General features: G+C 40.9%; 1 protein-coding gene across 1 annotated transcript; it reads left to right on the plus strand.

The window, feature by feature from the left end:
- Positions 1-2,138: 2,138 nt before the first annotated feature.
- Positions 2,139-12,024, plus strand: LOC309389789 (BPI fold-containing family B member 2-like). The gene is made up of 6 exons (XM_081948604.1): positions 2,139-2,261; positions 2,750-2,817; positions 6,954-6,996; positions 8,399-8,462; positions 11,231-11,307; positions 11,516-12,024. Exons 1-6 carry the CDS (start codon positions 2,142-2,144, stop codon positions 11,537-11,539), a joined length of 396 nt encoding a protein of 131 aa, XP_081804730.1. The 5' UTR covers positions 2,139-2,141; the 3' UTR covers positions 11,540-12,024.
- The last annotated feature ends 1,973 nt before the right edge of the window (positions 12,025-13,997 follow it).

A 13,997-nucleotide genomic window follows, 5' to 3' on the forward strand; every position in this document is an offset into this window, starting at 1 on the left:
TCGCAGGGATGTATGGGGCAGAATACGATCCCGTAAGTAACTAGGTCCTGAGCCATGGAGCGCTTTAAAGATCATTCTCAAAACCTTGAAACGCACCTGATAGACCACAGGAAGCCAGTGCAGCTCGCGCAGGAAAGGTGTCACATGGGAGTACCTAGAACTCCCCATAATTACCCGCGCGGCCGCATTCTGGACCAACTGTAGCCTCCGGGTGCATTTCAAGGGAAGCCCCATGTAGAGAGCGTTACAGTAGTCCAGGCGAGACGTCACCAGCGCATGAGTGACTGTGCGTAAGGCGTCCCGGTCCAGTAGGGGGCGCAATTGGCGCACCAGGCGAACCTGGTGGAACGCCCCCCTTGCCACGGCTGTCACATGGTCATCCATGGACAGCCGGGCATCCAGGAGGATGCCCAAATTGCGCGCCCGCTCCACGGGGGCAAGCTGAACGCCCCCGATGGCCAAAGATGGTGTTGGAAATATGGGCTTAACTTTTATCGGAACCATTTATAGACTCAATTAAAATTATTGGGAGATGGTAACACCACTGATCCTGCCTTTAAAGATTAATAAATACTGTACTTCTGTATTGTCATGTAATTCTCATCAGGCAACATTCAAGGTTTCTCTACCAGGAAGACCACCCGCAACCACACCATTCCTTGTGGTGCCACATTCTGGAACCAACCTGCACATGGTCTTAAGCAAGGATTTTATCAGCTATGGGATTGCCGCTATGACTGGTGGAAGTAGAGCCACACTTAACAAAGAAGCAGGGGTGAGGTCATGATTGCAACTGGCATTGAGCTTCCATGTTATTCAAAGACACAAAACTAATGATTGAATAGTTCTTGCAATTCTGTGTTTCAGGACCAGTTAATGCACCAGCTGTTATGTAGGAAAGAATTTAATATATGGTATTACTTGTGATTTTCTTCAGAGCATCTTTTTGGCCACTCTAGACCACATGGATTTTGGATCAGGTGATGCTGTGTTCAATATTCCTCTTACCTCACTTTTGGATCTATTGTTCCCATTTGTCTGGGTATTAAAAATCAACAGCAGCTGAAAGAGAAACTGATTTTAGGCAAATCCATGAAAGCATTTCAGAAATTAAGCCAGTGACAGATGTTCCAATTTAATTCACTTATCAATACTTTTTGACAGGAGAAATGGTTCATGACAACTGCATTAACAAAGGTCAGTAAATTTCCTTTTTGGGACATTGTTTTATGCAGTCTAAATCAATTGCTTTATATTCATTATGTATTAGTGTATTTTTACATTTAGTAGTTAGGTTCCAGTGAATTGGATGGAGCTTACAGCCATTCCTAAGATTAGAAAGTTGAACTTCTTTGGGTCCAACATTTCCAAACTGAGTTTTATTTGCTTAAAAGAAAATAAAACGATCATCATCCACTGGCTGTTACTACATATTCATTTTAAATTATTATCTTTTTATGTGCACTGACATATTTGAACATGTTGCATGTCTACAAATTCACTGTTGAATAAGAATTATTTATAATCACAGTTCTTTTGTCAGCCGAAACAACTTTTGCACCCAAAACCTTATCCCATGATAATTTTTTTAGGTTTATTATATATTTCTGGGAAAATATAAACCTGATCCTGTTCTTACAGGTAAAATGAAGCAATATAATCCAATAATTCACTTAATTGTAGAGAGGTGAAATGAAGAAATTAATTCTCAAAGACAAATTCACATAGCCATTCAAAACATAGGTAGAATGACATGGTGTACAATTATGACAATGCAAGCAATTCACCATTGCAAAATATGATTGGTTTATCATAGCCAATGTGACTGTAATTTGATTCTAAATCCATTGCAATTCTTTCTTATTTATAAGTCTTGATGTAATATCTTTTTATATAATCTCTCTAAAAATGATAGAATCTATAGAATATAAAGTAGCAGGCCAGAATTTGTTTGTTTATTTACATCACACAAATTCTTACGTTATAAAGGACACTAGATGCACAAAATAAAACCTGTATCTCACTAGTTACAAGAAATACAATAGATTTATTATCCCGGTGAAGTACAAATCCTTTATATAAGCAAACTCATTTTTTGTTTTCAGATATCTGAGCATTTTCCAGCTCCACAGCCTGTGGTAATGCAGACAAGAGGCTCAACATTCCTGCTTGTTTCTATGGATAGTCAGAGCATTAAAGTGAAACAAGGTCTATTCACTGAGGTGCTTGTACGTGGTCAGACTGTTCTACATTTGGAAGTTGTAAGTACATAGATCTTGATTTCTACCAGTCACGATCTCTACCAATGGCCCAATTACTTGTAAATCCCTCACCCCATTACTTTGATCCTAGGTTCATTTCTGGCTCCACTGCAGTTATTTAGTAACAAGGTTTATTATTTTTTCTGAAGATTTTTGTCTTGAATGATCCTACTTCAAACAATATTAGCCACTAGGCTGTTTTGATCATGTTTAAAATTGGTATAGTGTTTGTGTACCTAAGTTAGTGTTGACTTTTGAATGAATTTCGTTCACCTTAATTAATTTTCTAACACACATCTTTGATACATGGGTGTACACATACTCATACATATTAATAAACTTATACTTGGGTTTATAGCTAATAGTGGTATCAAATTGTAGATTTTCTTTCTTGATAATATTTTACCATAAGATGCACAAAACTAATGCCATCATTAAAAACACAGCATTTCAAACTGTGAAATGATTTCCCCTTGTTTTCATTGTAGAGCATAACCTTCCAAGCAAGGCTTTCAGCTTCTAATGGCAAATTATTCATTACTTTGTCACAAAACAGGTATGGATATTTCTCCTGGTTTCCCCTTCTATTAATATAATGGAAATATATCTTGGAATGATAAGATATTGTAAATAGCTGGCAATGGTAAATATTAGAACTAGTAAATATGGCTTGCTATTTAGAATCAGTGGGAGTTAATTCAAGCATTATTTAATCTTATTTGGGAATATAAGGGAGGTTTTCGCTTTCAGCTCTCCTTCTTCCTTGTCCCAAAGATGATCTTTGTTATGTATTGTATATAGTTGTCAGTTGAAGTTCTCAGTCTGGTCCTCTGTTGGAGCGGGAAAATGCTCTCTTCTGATTGGTTGTGGGCTGATCAGCTTCCCTATAAAAGGAGCTGTGTCAGTCAAGGAGAAACAGTTGCCTCATAGGCAATATTGAATAAAGAGTTGTTAGTCATCATTTAGGCATCACCTCCATTCTTCACACAGAATATGACACTTTTCAAAAATACTTTTCTTGGTTTTCTCCCTTGAAAATGCTCTGCTTCTCATCCAAGAAGTTTCTTATCCAAGAAACTTTTTCAGTATTGACTGAATGATGGGGAATGGAAGAATTTATGTATATTCTTTAACAATCATCTGGTTGTTAGCACTCTGAGAGTCATTGAGGCCACTTGGGGGTTTAAGGGAAAAAAACCAAGAAAGTTCACTTTGCCTTTTGAAAACTCATTTGGAACAACCATGACCTGGATGATTGAGAATCTCCATAGATACTCCACCTTCCATGTTGAGAGGAGCATGAATTAATCTACATCAGATTATAAAATTGAAGAGAATTTAGAGGTGCACAACCTCTTCTTCCTCTGATAGAAAGTTGCTCAGCTTCTTCTTAAATTATCCTAGTAAAGCAAAGTCCATCATCTTCTAGTATTTGCCTGTATGTGTCTGTCTGCAATGTCCAGCCATAAATCTAGTCTTGCTTTCTGTAGTTGTATTCATTTATAACAGAGAATATGTGACTAAAGTGGTATCCAATGCAAGACATATTACGAATTAGTTAGAAGCAGGGATGAAATCCTGGCTTGGTCAGGTTCGGCTGAAATGGCAGGGATGATTAGCATTGGTTCTCCGAACTGGTGGCAAAAATCCCTGGTGGCCCCACCCACGCCCGCCTGGTTGCCCTGTCGCCACTCACCTCTTCCAGCCACTCAACCCACCCACCCAATCTGAACGTTTCTCCCTCCATTCACAGCAGAGCTGCTGCAATCTGTTCCTTTAAGGTAGTCCCTGGGAGGGAAGGGACTGGGGAGGACCATAAGGGAGTAGTAGCTGCTGTGAATGGAGGGGAAAATGTTCAGATTGTCTCTGCCATAGAATTCAATGTTAAATGCAGCAGAGACAATCCGAACATTTCTCCCTCCATTCACAGAGGAGCTGCTGCTCCCTTTATGGTCCCCTGGCCCCCTCCTTCCTGGGGACTATCTGGCTAGAAAACTCATGGAATGTTGAAAATGATGGCTAAGTGATCACAGCAATACCCCAACTGTGCAGCAGCAGGCAGTAGCTCTGAAGCAGCCACAACTTACCCAAATTTCATTCCTTCAAGAGTCATGGCTCCTGGATTTTGGATTCAGTCTGTAAGTCAGCTCATTTGAGGTACCTTGATTCAAAAAGTGTTTCCCTATAAAGCACCATTTCACCAGTTAAAGGTCATAACAATGAGAGTTTTAATAGTGCACAGATGTCAGGGGAGTTGTTGGAGTAGAGCTGCAAGAAGGCAGTAAATTAGTCAGAAGTAGGGAACTACATGGGTAAGCAGTTGTAGAACTTAATGATGCAGGAGACAATAAAGGTCTAAAATAGGGAGACTGCTTAGAAGCTGAATTAATTCTTTATGTCTGATGGGAGTTGATCTAAAGATAAGGGAACCAGATTGTGTTAATCTTTTTTTAGAACTTCAGACTCAGACTAAAACATTTGTGAAAGATAAAAGTTTTCACATTTATATATTAATTTAATATATCAAATTTATTATGGCTACCCATTCCATTAGGTTCTGGGAGGCTTACAAAATCCAAATATTAAAAATATATTATATATATTACCTTCAATTTCTGCAGTAGTATCTCTTAACAGAAATAGCTGAGAAAAGGAATGGATTTGAGTCTGTACGAATGGATCACTTGATTAGTCACTGTGGACAGAATTCTCAGACTAGATAGGATTTTAATCTGATTGTCATGGTTTTTCTTATGATCTTCCACACTGCAGCTGGAAAGGAAAGTTTCATTTCCAATTAAGAAGATGGCACAAGGCCACAATATTGTCACACATAAGTAATGCAAATTTGGCTGGCTTGGAGTTCTTTTTATCTTCCTTTCCTATTTATTTTTTTAAAACATGCAGAAGTATATATGTGAATCAGTCTGGAAGCAGGATAGAAAAACAACAACAATCTAGAATGGTCTGTAAACTTCTTTACCATCTAATCAATTGCTAGTCTATTTTCAGACTCAGTTCATAATTATGTGTTTGGCCTCTATTGGCCTAAAATGGTTTATGACCAGCTTACCTGAAGTAGCAGCTTCTCCAGTGTGTACCTACCTGGAGTTTAAGATCATTTAATGAGAGCAGTTCACAAAGAGGTACCATGTGAAGACTTTTCTTTTTTCCCCATGAAATACAATTGCATTTTCAATTGCATTTTAGTTCATATAGTTTTAGTTTTGCCATGATTTCCTTGCAGCTGCTTAATTTTATATAATGGCTACCAGTGACGTGCGGTGAGGTTTATGACTGGTGAGGCACTGACACAGTGCTGGGTTTCAAATATTTTTAGACTTGTGGACTTCAACTCCCAGAATTCCACAGCCAGGCATGCTCAGTTCCAATTTAAAGCGACAGCATTTGTTTTTCTCCTTTGCTCCTTCTTTCTTTTTCTTTTTCTTCTCCTTCCCCTCCTTCCTCCCTCTCTCCCTTCCTCCCCCTCTCTCAAACACACACACACACACACACACACACACAAACACAGAAGTTGGATTGGACTATCTCTCCTACCCCTTCCCTCTCTCACTCACTCTCAAACAACCCCCCCCACACACACAAAAGTTGGATTGGATATCTTTTCCAGTGGTTTGAAAGCAGCTCCTCTGCCATCTCCCCCCCCCCCCCATTCCCCTGCTGCCTTTCCCAAACACCTCCACCATTGCAAATGCAGCCTGCTGTCTGGGTGGGAAATGCCTGGAACACAATAAAGCCCACCCACCACCTCCTGCTGGCAGGCTGGGGTGAGAGGAGAGGCAGAGAAGCCGGAGGGGAGCCGAGCCGAGCCTTCCAAAAGAAAGAGGCTGGGGGGAAGTGTGTGTACTACAGCATGGCTCTTTGCCTGGCTTCCTGCCTCCTCCTGTGGTCTCCTCAGTGCTCGCTTGTGCTCTCCCTCCCCAAGTGTAGTTTGATTGCAGGTGGAGCCACGTTGCCTTTTCAAACTTGTAATCAGTGAAGCTGGGCTAGATTTTTATATAGTTTTATCCAGCTGTGTGTGTGAGAGAGAGAAATGAATGGGGGCCTGGGGAGGAAGTCACTACACTTGGGGAGGTAGAGCACCAGTGAGGTTAAGCAGAGTCATCCACGGTGAGGCAGCAACTAGCTCAGCTTTTTCCTTTTACTTTTTTTTTTCATGATGAGAGTGGTGAGGCTGTGCCTCACTTGCCTCACCTGACTGCACGTCACTGATGGCTAAATTTTATATCTATGTGTTCTTATTCAAATTGTATATTTTGGTGTATTGTTATAATTGCCCAGGTTGTGTCAGCTATTGGGCTGTTTAAAAACTTAAATAAATAATACTTGCAACATCGCAGCTCTAAGCGGATAGGAAAAACAGACTCTTCCTCTATATATTCGCTTTTAAGGAAGTAATAAAACATCTGGTTGTCTTCCAGATGTTGCTGAATTGACTGATAAGGCTGCTGGGAACTGTGTTTCAGAAATTCTGGAGAACAAGGCCCCTATTTTTAGCAGAAGGGCTCAAAATAAAAGAACTGTCAATATCATGTCTGAAATAGTTTGGCAGTCTGGAAATTGGTGCAGCTACCAAGCTATTTCTCTGCACCAATGTTTTTTCCACTTTCACTCCGTTCATAGCATGCTTCCTCCCCCTAATTAGATACACCTGATTTTTTTTCTTTACAGTTTTGACATTGTTCAAGCATCTTCTTCTGTTGGCACTACCAATGTAAGTTTCCTTGAGTTATGTCACAGGCAAATCAGATGGTTTTACATTAAACTGCATTCGTGATATAATGAACCCTGCATGGCATCCTAATACCATAGTAACAGATCATGGAAATTGAGAATCTAATGAAAAGGACCTGGATACTGAACTGACTGAAACTTTTATATTCAGTTACTAAAACTCCTCACTACCTTGGTGCCACCGAGTTAATTTGGGGCTGCCAATAATATGTTGACTGAACATTGGGGGGGAAGGGGGGGTCCAACACAATTGCAGGACACTAGAATGCAGGAGATTGCCCTAGAAGAAGAACTTCTCATCTCTATATTTACATGCCTTCTTGTTCCCAGGATTGTGTCAGTGGTGGGTTCCTGCCAGTTTGGACCAGTTCAGCCAAACCGGTAGTGGTTTGGTGGCCTGGGTCGCTGGAACCGGCAGTGACCTAGGCCTGCCACACCCCTGAACCAGTTCTCCAGGTGGCGCTGTAGGTGCCGCCATTTTGTTTTTTGCTTCTGCGCATGCACAGAACAATTTTTATTGCAGTGCATATGTGCGCACAGTGCACATCAAGTGCTCCCGCGACATGCCTGCGAGCAAACCAGCAGTAATTACTGCCGGAATCCACCCCGGATTGTATATGTATTTATTTCTATCTGGTTCAGAAACAGCATTATGGTTTCAATGCAAGAATTAAAACTGAATGCATTTAGACATTATGAAATCAGTAATCAAGGTGTGAATTGACTCCTGATCGTCACAGGTATATTGTTTTCTGAGTAGTAATATAGAAATGGTTTGCCACCACCTTTTCCTGTCTCAGTGTATTCTATTACCCCGGGATTTCCTACTTGTTGGCCATCCAAGTATTAATAGATGCAATCCTGTTAGTTTTCTGATATCCTCCAAGGTTGCTTGGAAGATATTCAAGCTTACAATAGCACACAAAAGAGGCTACCATCTACTGTAGGTTCTTATATAAAGGTAAAGATAAAGGTCTCCCTCGCACATATGTACTAGTCGTTCCCAACTCTAAGGAGCGGTACTCATCTCCATTTCAAAGCTGAAGAGCCAGCGCTGTCCGAAGATGTCTCTGTGGTCATGTGGCCGGCATGACTAAATGCCGAAAGCGCACGGAATGCTGTTACCTTCCCACTATTATTCTACTTGCATTTTTACATACTTTCGACCTGCTAGGTTGGCAGAAGCTGGGACAAGTAACGCCAGCTCACTCTGTTATACAGCACTAGGGATTTTAATTGCCAAACTGCTGACTTTTCTGATTGACAAGCTCAGCATCTTAGCCACTGAGCCACTGCATCCCTCAGGTTCTTATAAAGCTTTTTCTTAAATATGGGATTTCTTTCTCTTTTTGATTCTAATTAGAAACTATCATACATTCCAGGTGCAGAAGCTCCATGACTATGTCAATGATGTTTACACAAACAGGTTTCTACCAATTATGAATGGTAAGGACAGACTACATAAAAAGATGACTTCATTTGAGAAAGCTCTCATTAATGTTTATATTACAGAGAAAATATGTTCAGAAAAAAGCCCCCAACTGTTTCTAATTAGATTAACATATAATCACATAATCTGAGCCTGTTCCTGTTGCTTTATTCTATCTCGGGTTATCAGGATGGTGATTAGGTTTCCTATAGGGCTGAACAGACCATCAAAGGAGTCCTTTCTAGACATGCCCCTCCCCCTTAAAAAATACCAGCACTCCTTGTCAAAGGACCAATTTGGAGAAGTACAATACAATAGCAGAGTTGGAAGGGACCTTGGAGGTCTTCTAGTCCAACCCCCTGCCTAGGCAGGAAACCCTATACCGTTTCAGACAAATGGCTATCCAACATCTTCTTAAAGACTTCCAGTGTTGGGGCATTCACAACTTCTGGAGGCAAGCTCTTCCACTGATTAATTGTTCTAACTGTCAGGAAATTTCTCCTCCGTTCTAAGTTGCTTCTCTCCTTGATTAGTTTCCACCCATTGCTTCTTGTTCTACCCTCAGATGCCTTGGAAAATAGTTTGACTCCCTCTTCTTTGTGGCAACCCCTGAGATATTGGAAGACTGCTATCATGTCTCCCCTAGTCCTTCTTTCTATTAAACTAGACATACACGGTTCCTGCAATCGTTCTTCATATGTTTTAGTCTCCAGTCCCCTAATCATCTTTGTTGCTCTTCTCTGCACTCTTTCTAGAGTCTCCACATCTTTTCTACATCATGGTGACCAAAACTGAATGCAGTATTCCAAGTGCAGCCTTACCAAGTATTCCAAGTTCAGCCAGCTGACTCCAACACTGGCCATAGGGGGCGAACAGTTGCCCCCTATGGAACGGGCGCGCAATTTGGGCATCCTCCTAGATGCCCGGCTGTCAATGGACGACCATGTGGCAGCCGTGGCAAGGGGGGTGTTTCATCAGGTTCGCCTGGTGCGCCAATTGCGCCCCCTTCTGGACCGGGATGCCCTGCGCATGGTCACTCTTGCACTGGTGACGTCTCGCCTGGACTACTGTAATGCTCTCTACATGGGGCTTCCCTTGGGACGTGCCCGAAGACTGCAGCTAGTCCAGAACGCAGCCATGCGGGCAGTCATGGGGAGTACCAGGTACTCCCACGTAACACCGCTCCTGCGTGAGCTGCACTGGCTGCCTGTGGTTTTTCGGGTGCGTTTCAAGGTTTTGACCACCATCTTTAAAGCGCTCCATGGCACGGGACCTAGCTACCTGCGGGATCGCATCCTCCCACACACATCCCTGCGGCCAATTCGCTCTCACAGGGAGGGGCTTCTCCTGGTGCCGTCCACTAGGCAATGCCAACGGGCGACACCAAGGAATAGGGCCTTCTCTGTGATGGGCCCAACCCTCTGGAATGACCTCCCCCCCGACATTAGAACCACCACCGACTTCCGCTCCTTCCGACAGAAATTGAAGACACACCTGTTCCGACTGGCTGGCCTGGCATAATTATAACGTCTACCTCCTGGCAAACACATTTCTTACTGGTTTTTTAGGGGGATTGTTCTTTTAAATTTAATTTTATAGGATATTTGTTGGCGTTTTAAATTTTTAAATTTCAAATTATTTACTTAGCAGTACAGTTCTGTAAATCTTTTTATCCTCCTCTTATTTATTTATCTACTTAATAATTTTAATTGCCTAATTTTATAACTATTTATGATGTATTTCTGATGGACTGTACACCGCCCCGAGTCCCTTTCGGGAGAGGGGGCGGTTTATAAGCGCTAAGAATAAATAAATAAATAAATTATAAAGTGGTATTAACACTTCACGTGATCTTGATTCTATCCCTCTGTTTATGCAGCCTAGAACTGTGTTGCCTTTTTTGGCAGCTGCTGCACACTGCTGGCTCATATTTAGATGGTTGCCCACGAGGACTCCAAGATCCCTTTCACAGTTACTACTGTTGAGCAAGATGCCACCTATACTGTACCTGTGCATTTCATTGTTGTTGCCTAAATGTAGAACCTTACTCTTTTCACCATTGAATTTCATTTTATTAGATAGTGCCCAATGTTCAAGTTTCTCAAGATCCTTCTGTATCTTTAGCCTATCTTCTGGAGTGTTGACTATTCCTGTCATAGGTCCTAATGTAGCCTTCAGTACAGATGATAAAAGGGCCTTTTGCGCATTTGGCTTTTTGCCATGGACCAGAGTAGCTCATTCAGTCAGGTGTGTTATAGTGTTTAATTGTTGGACTAGAACAGGAAGATCCAGGTGACATTAAAAGGAGCCCCCAACTGGGCACACCCCCCCAGGCAATGGTGATCTGTTGTCACTGTTCAATCAATGTTCAATGTCACTGTTCACTCTTTTCTGACATGACTGTAGTAGTACTGGTCAGAGAGGCAATATTGGGCAATTTATTTAATACACTGTAGAAAATGGACTAAAAATCAATTTATTTTAAAGATTAGAGGAAAGATTTATCTTCCACCTCATACACTTTTCCCATATGCCTCCTGACATGCTCTGCAAGATTAATCATGACCACACATTTCATACTGTATGATTCCCCAATATAAATACATAAAAATAAAACCAGGATATTTAGATGAGTTTCAGTTTTAAGAAAATAATATGGCTCATCCTAACTTGGTTTAAAATCCCCAATCATCTGGAGGATTTCAATATAATTTTTAGCGTATTTAGAACTGGTTAGCAAAGTAAAACCCAGTTCATTCTGAAAACTGGTTATTTTATCTTTTAGGAATGCTTCGTAGAGGGATTGTATTGCCTTGTGTTCTAAATATCAAATGTACAAAACTCAATATTGCCCTTTCTGAGGTAAGCATGTACGCATCCATTCTCCATTGACACAGAAGTAGTCTTAGTGTTGCAGATATAACATATTTCTAAGAGGAGGAAGTGATTGCTCTTTACATACATTATGTATGGCACACTTCCTCCTGTTAATCAAATTCCATGTATGCCATTAGGGTGAAACATAGCATGCCACAAAATTGCACATATACCTATGACTTTTCTTTTGTAGGGTGGCATGGTGATATCAATATGATCAATCCAATGAAACTGCATCATCAATAGCTGTAATCCAGTAATCAGAGGACATTAAAAGAGATCAAAATTCATATTGGTAATGGTAACTCTTAACATGTTGTCATTTTTCACCTTCTAATCTTTAGAAAGTTAAGGCTCTTAATGCAGACTGGTGTAATTGCATTTCCAGAATATCGTAATAGATTGTTCCTGTGATTCCCAAATATGCAAAAATTGAGAACTTCACCTCTTGGTGAGAGAGTCATCTTTAAAATATCTTGTTGCTTGTATGAAATGTTATTTTATCATTGAGTTTTTGTATGTAAAGAAACAAGTCAAGTAGGCAATGCACATACCAAACTGAATACTGAAAATTGCACAGTCAGGTTTAAATTATGGGTCTGAATATTGTTGGAGTGTATCCATCTAGGGATGTCTGTGCTTTAACCATATTACCTGGTTTATGGCAACATGACACCTGTAGGTTGAAAACATCCATGATTGCATGATGCAAAGTAAGTCCACCCAGTCTCATTGTTCCTGTTTGAATTTTTATATTCCCTTTTTCAATACATGCATCTGTATGTATAAATTTGCATATGAAATACTGTTTTTATTCTGAATTATAGCAGTGATGATGATTGACAATGATCAGTAGCCTCTAATTATAAGTCTAAAAGCAACGTCTGTTGTTATTATTACTAGATTTTAATATCTGTCAGTCAGTCTGTCTATCTATCTATCTATCTATCTATCTATCTATCTATCTATCATCTATCTATCTACCTACCTACCTACCTATCATCTATCTATCATCTATCCAACCATCAATCCATCTAACTATCTGTCTATCTGTCTCAAGGGGTCAAACCAGAGGTGGTATTCAGTAGGTTCTGACCAGTTCTGGAGAACCCGTGCAGAAATTTTGAGTTGTTCGGAAAACCAATAAATACCACCTCTGACTGGCCCCACCCCTATCTCTTCTCTGCCTCCCGAGTCCCAGCTGATCGGGAGGAAATGGGGATTTTTCAGTAACCTTCCCCTGGAGTGGGGTGGGAATGGAGATTTTACAGTATTCTTCCCCTGCCATGCCCACCAAGCCTTGCCATGCCCACCAAGCCATGCCCACAGAACCGATAGTAAAAAAAATTGAATCCCACCATTGGGGCAAACCTATCTAATACTTCTGCCTCTAGTTTACCAACAACAACAGTGAAGTGGGTCAAACTGAGAGAGACAATGATTGACCCAAAGTCCCCTAGCTGACCTTCTTTTCTAAAGGAGGTCTAGAATTCACAGCTTGCTGATTTCACAGCTGGCATCTCAACCATTATACCAAACTGGGTCTCAGATCTCAATTCTGCTGCACCATATACATAATCTCACCAACTTCCTTCATGTTGGGAATTTGAATTCAAGATTCTGTTTATCTAATGCTTCAATTAGTGCCAGGGTTTAACGGCAGTGCATTACCCAGTTTCTAGAGTTGTTTGACTTCACCATGAATCAGTAACCCAGATTGATAAGCGCTGTGACATGTGTTGCTTATTAAACATGCCAAATATTTTCCCCATCATCTCTGAATTGACATTTTGTCCTAATGTTATGCTGAGAGAAAGAAGGGAGCAGCTCCCTATAGTCTCAGGTGAAGGCTTGGTTTATTTATTATTCAAAGGACATAACAAGAGTGAGAGATAAGTGTCAAGCTCACAACACAGAGAAGCAGTAAGACTTTCTTTACTTGGGTTTCCTCCCTCTCCCTGCTGTGAGCATCTGTGCCCTAACTTTGTTTGGCTGTAGAGTCAGAAAGCAGGGATTTAAAGAAAGAGATATGTAGATTTATGTAAACATAATGCTAATAAAGGCTCAAAGGAGTTGCAAAAGAATTAGCTAAATCACCAGATAAGGAAGCAGTCCGGCATATGAAATCCATGCTCTACTGAAATAATAATCTTCTGGCAGTGGCCGCTCTGAGTGTACGCTCTATTGTTGTACACTCTGGGAGTATGCTCTGCCAGCAGCCGATTCACAACCATAGAGCGAACCATAGAGAGTGGCCACTGCCAGAAGACTCAGTTTAGAAAGAGCCATGTGTCCTGGATCTTCCTAAAGGTCAGCAGAGTCAAAGCCACTTGAGGGAATGCTGTTCCACAGGGAAGGACAGTAACAGCAAATGTCTTTGTTGGGTTCTTCAGATGACACTGTTTAATAAATAGGACCTGGATTATGTCAATTCTCTCTGATCTTTTAGGGTGGGCAGAGACAGTCTCTCAAGTATCCTAGCCCCATGCTACAAAGGGCTTTGTAAAGGATCACCAGTGCCTTGATTTCTACCTGGAAGCTCCTCAGCAACTAGTGCACCCATAACTACACATTCTACTGCATTCTGGACCATCAGGAGCTTCTGAATAGTTTTCAAGAGCAGCCCAAAATATAGTTCACTGCAGTAAATCAAATGAGATATCTTCAAAGTATGA

This window comes from Natrix helvetica (genome assembly GCF_964273705.1).
Source record: "Natrix helvetica genome assembly, chromosome: 3".
Classification (NCBI taxonomy): Eukaryota; Metazoa; Chordata; class Lepidosauria; order Squamata; family Natricidae; genus Natrix; species Natrix helvetica.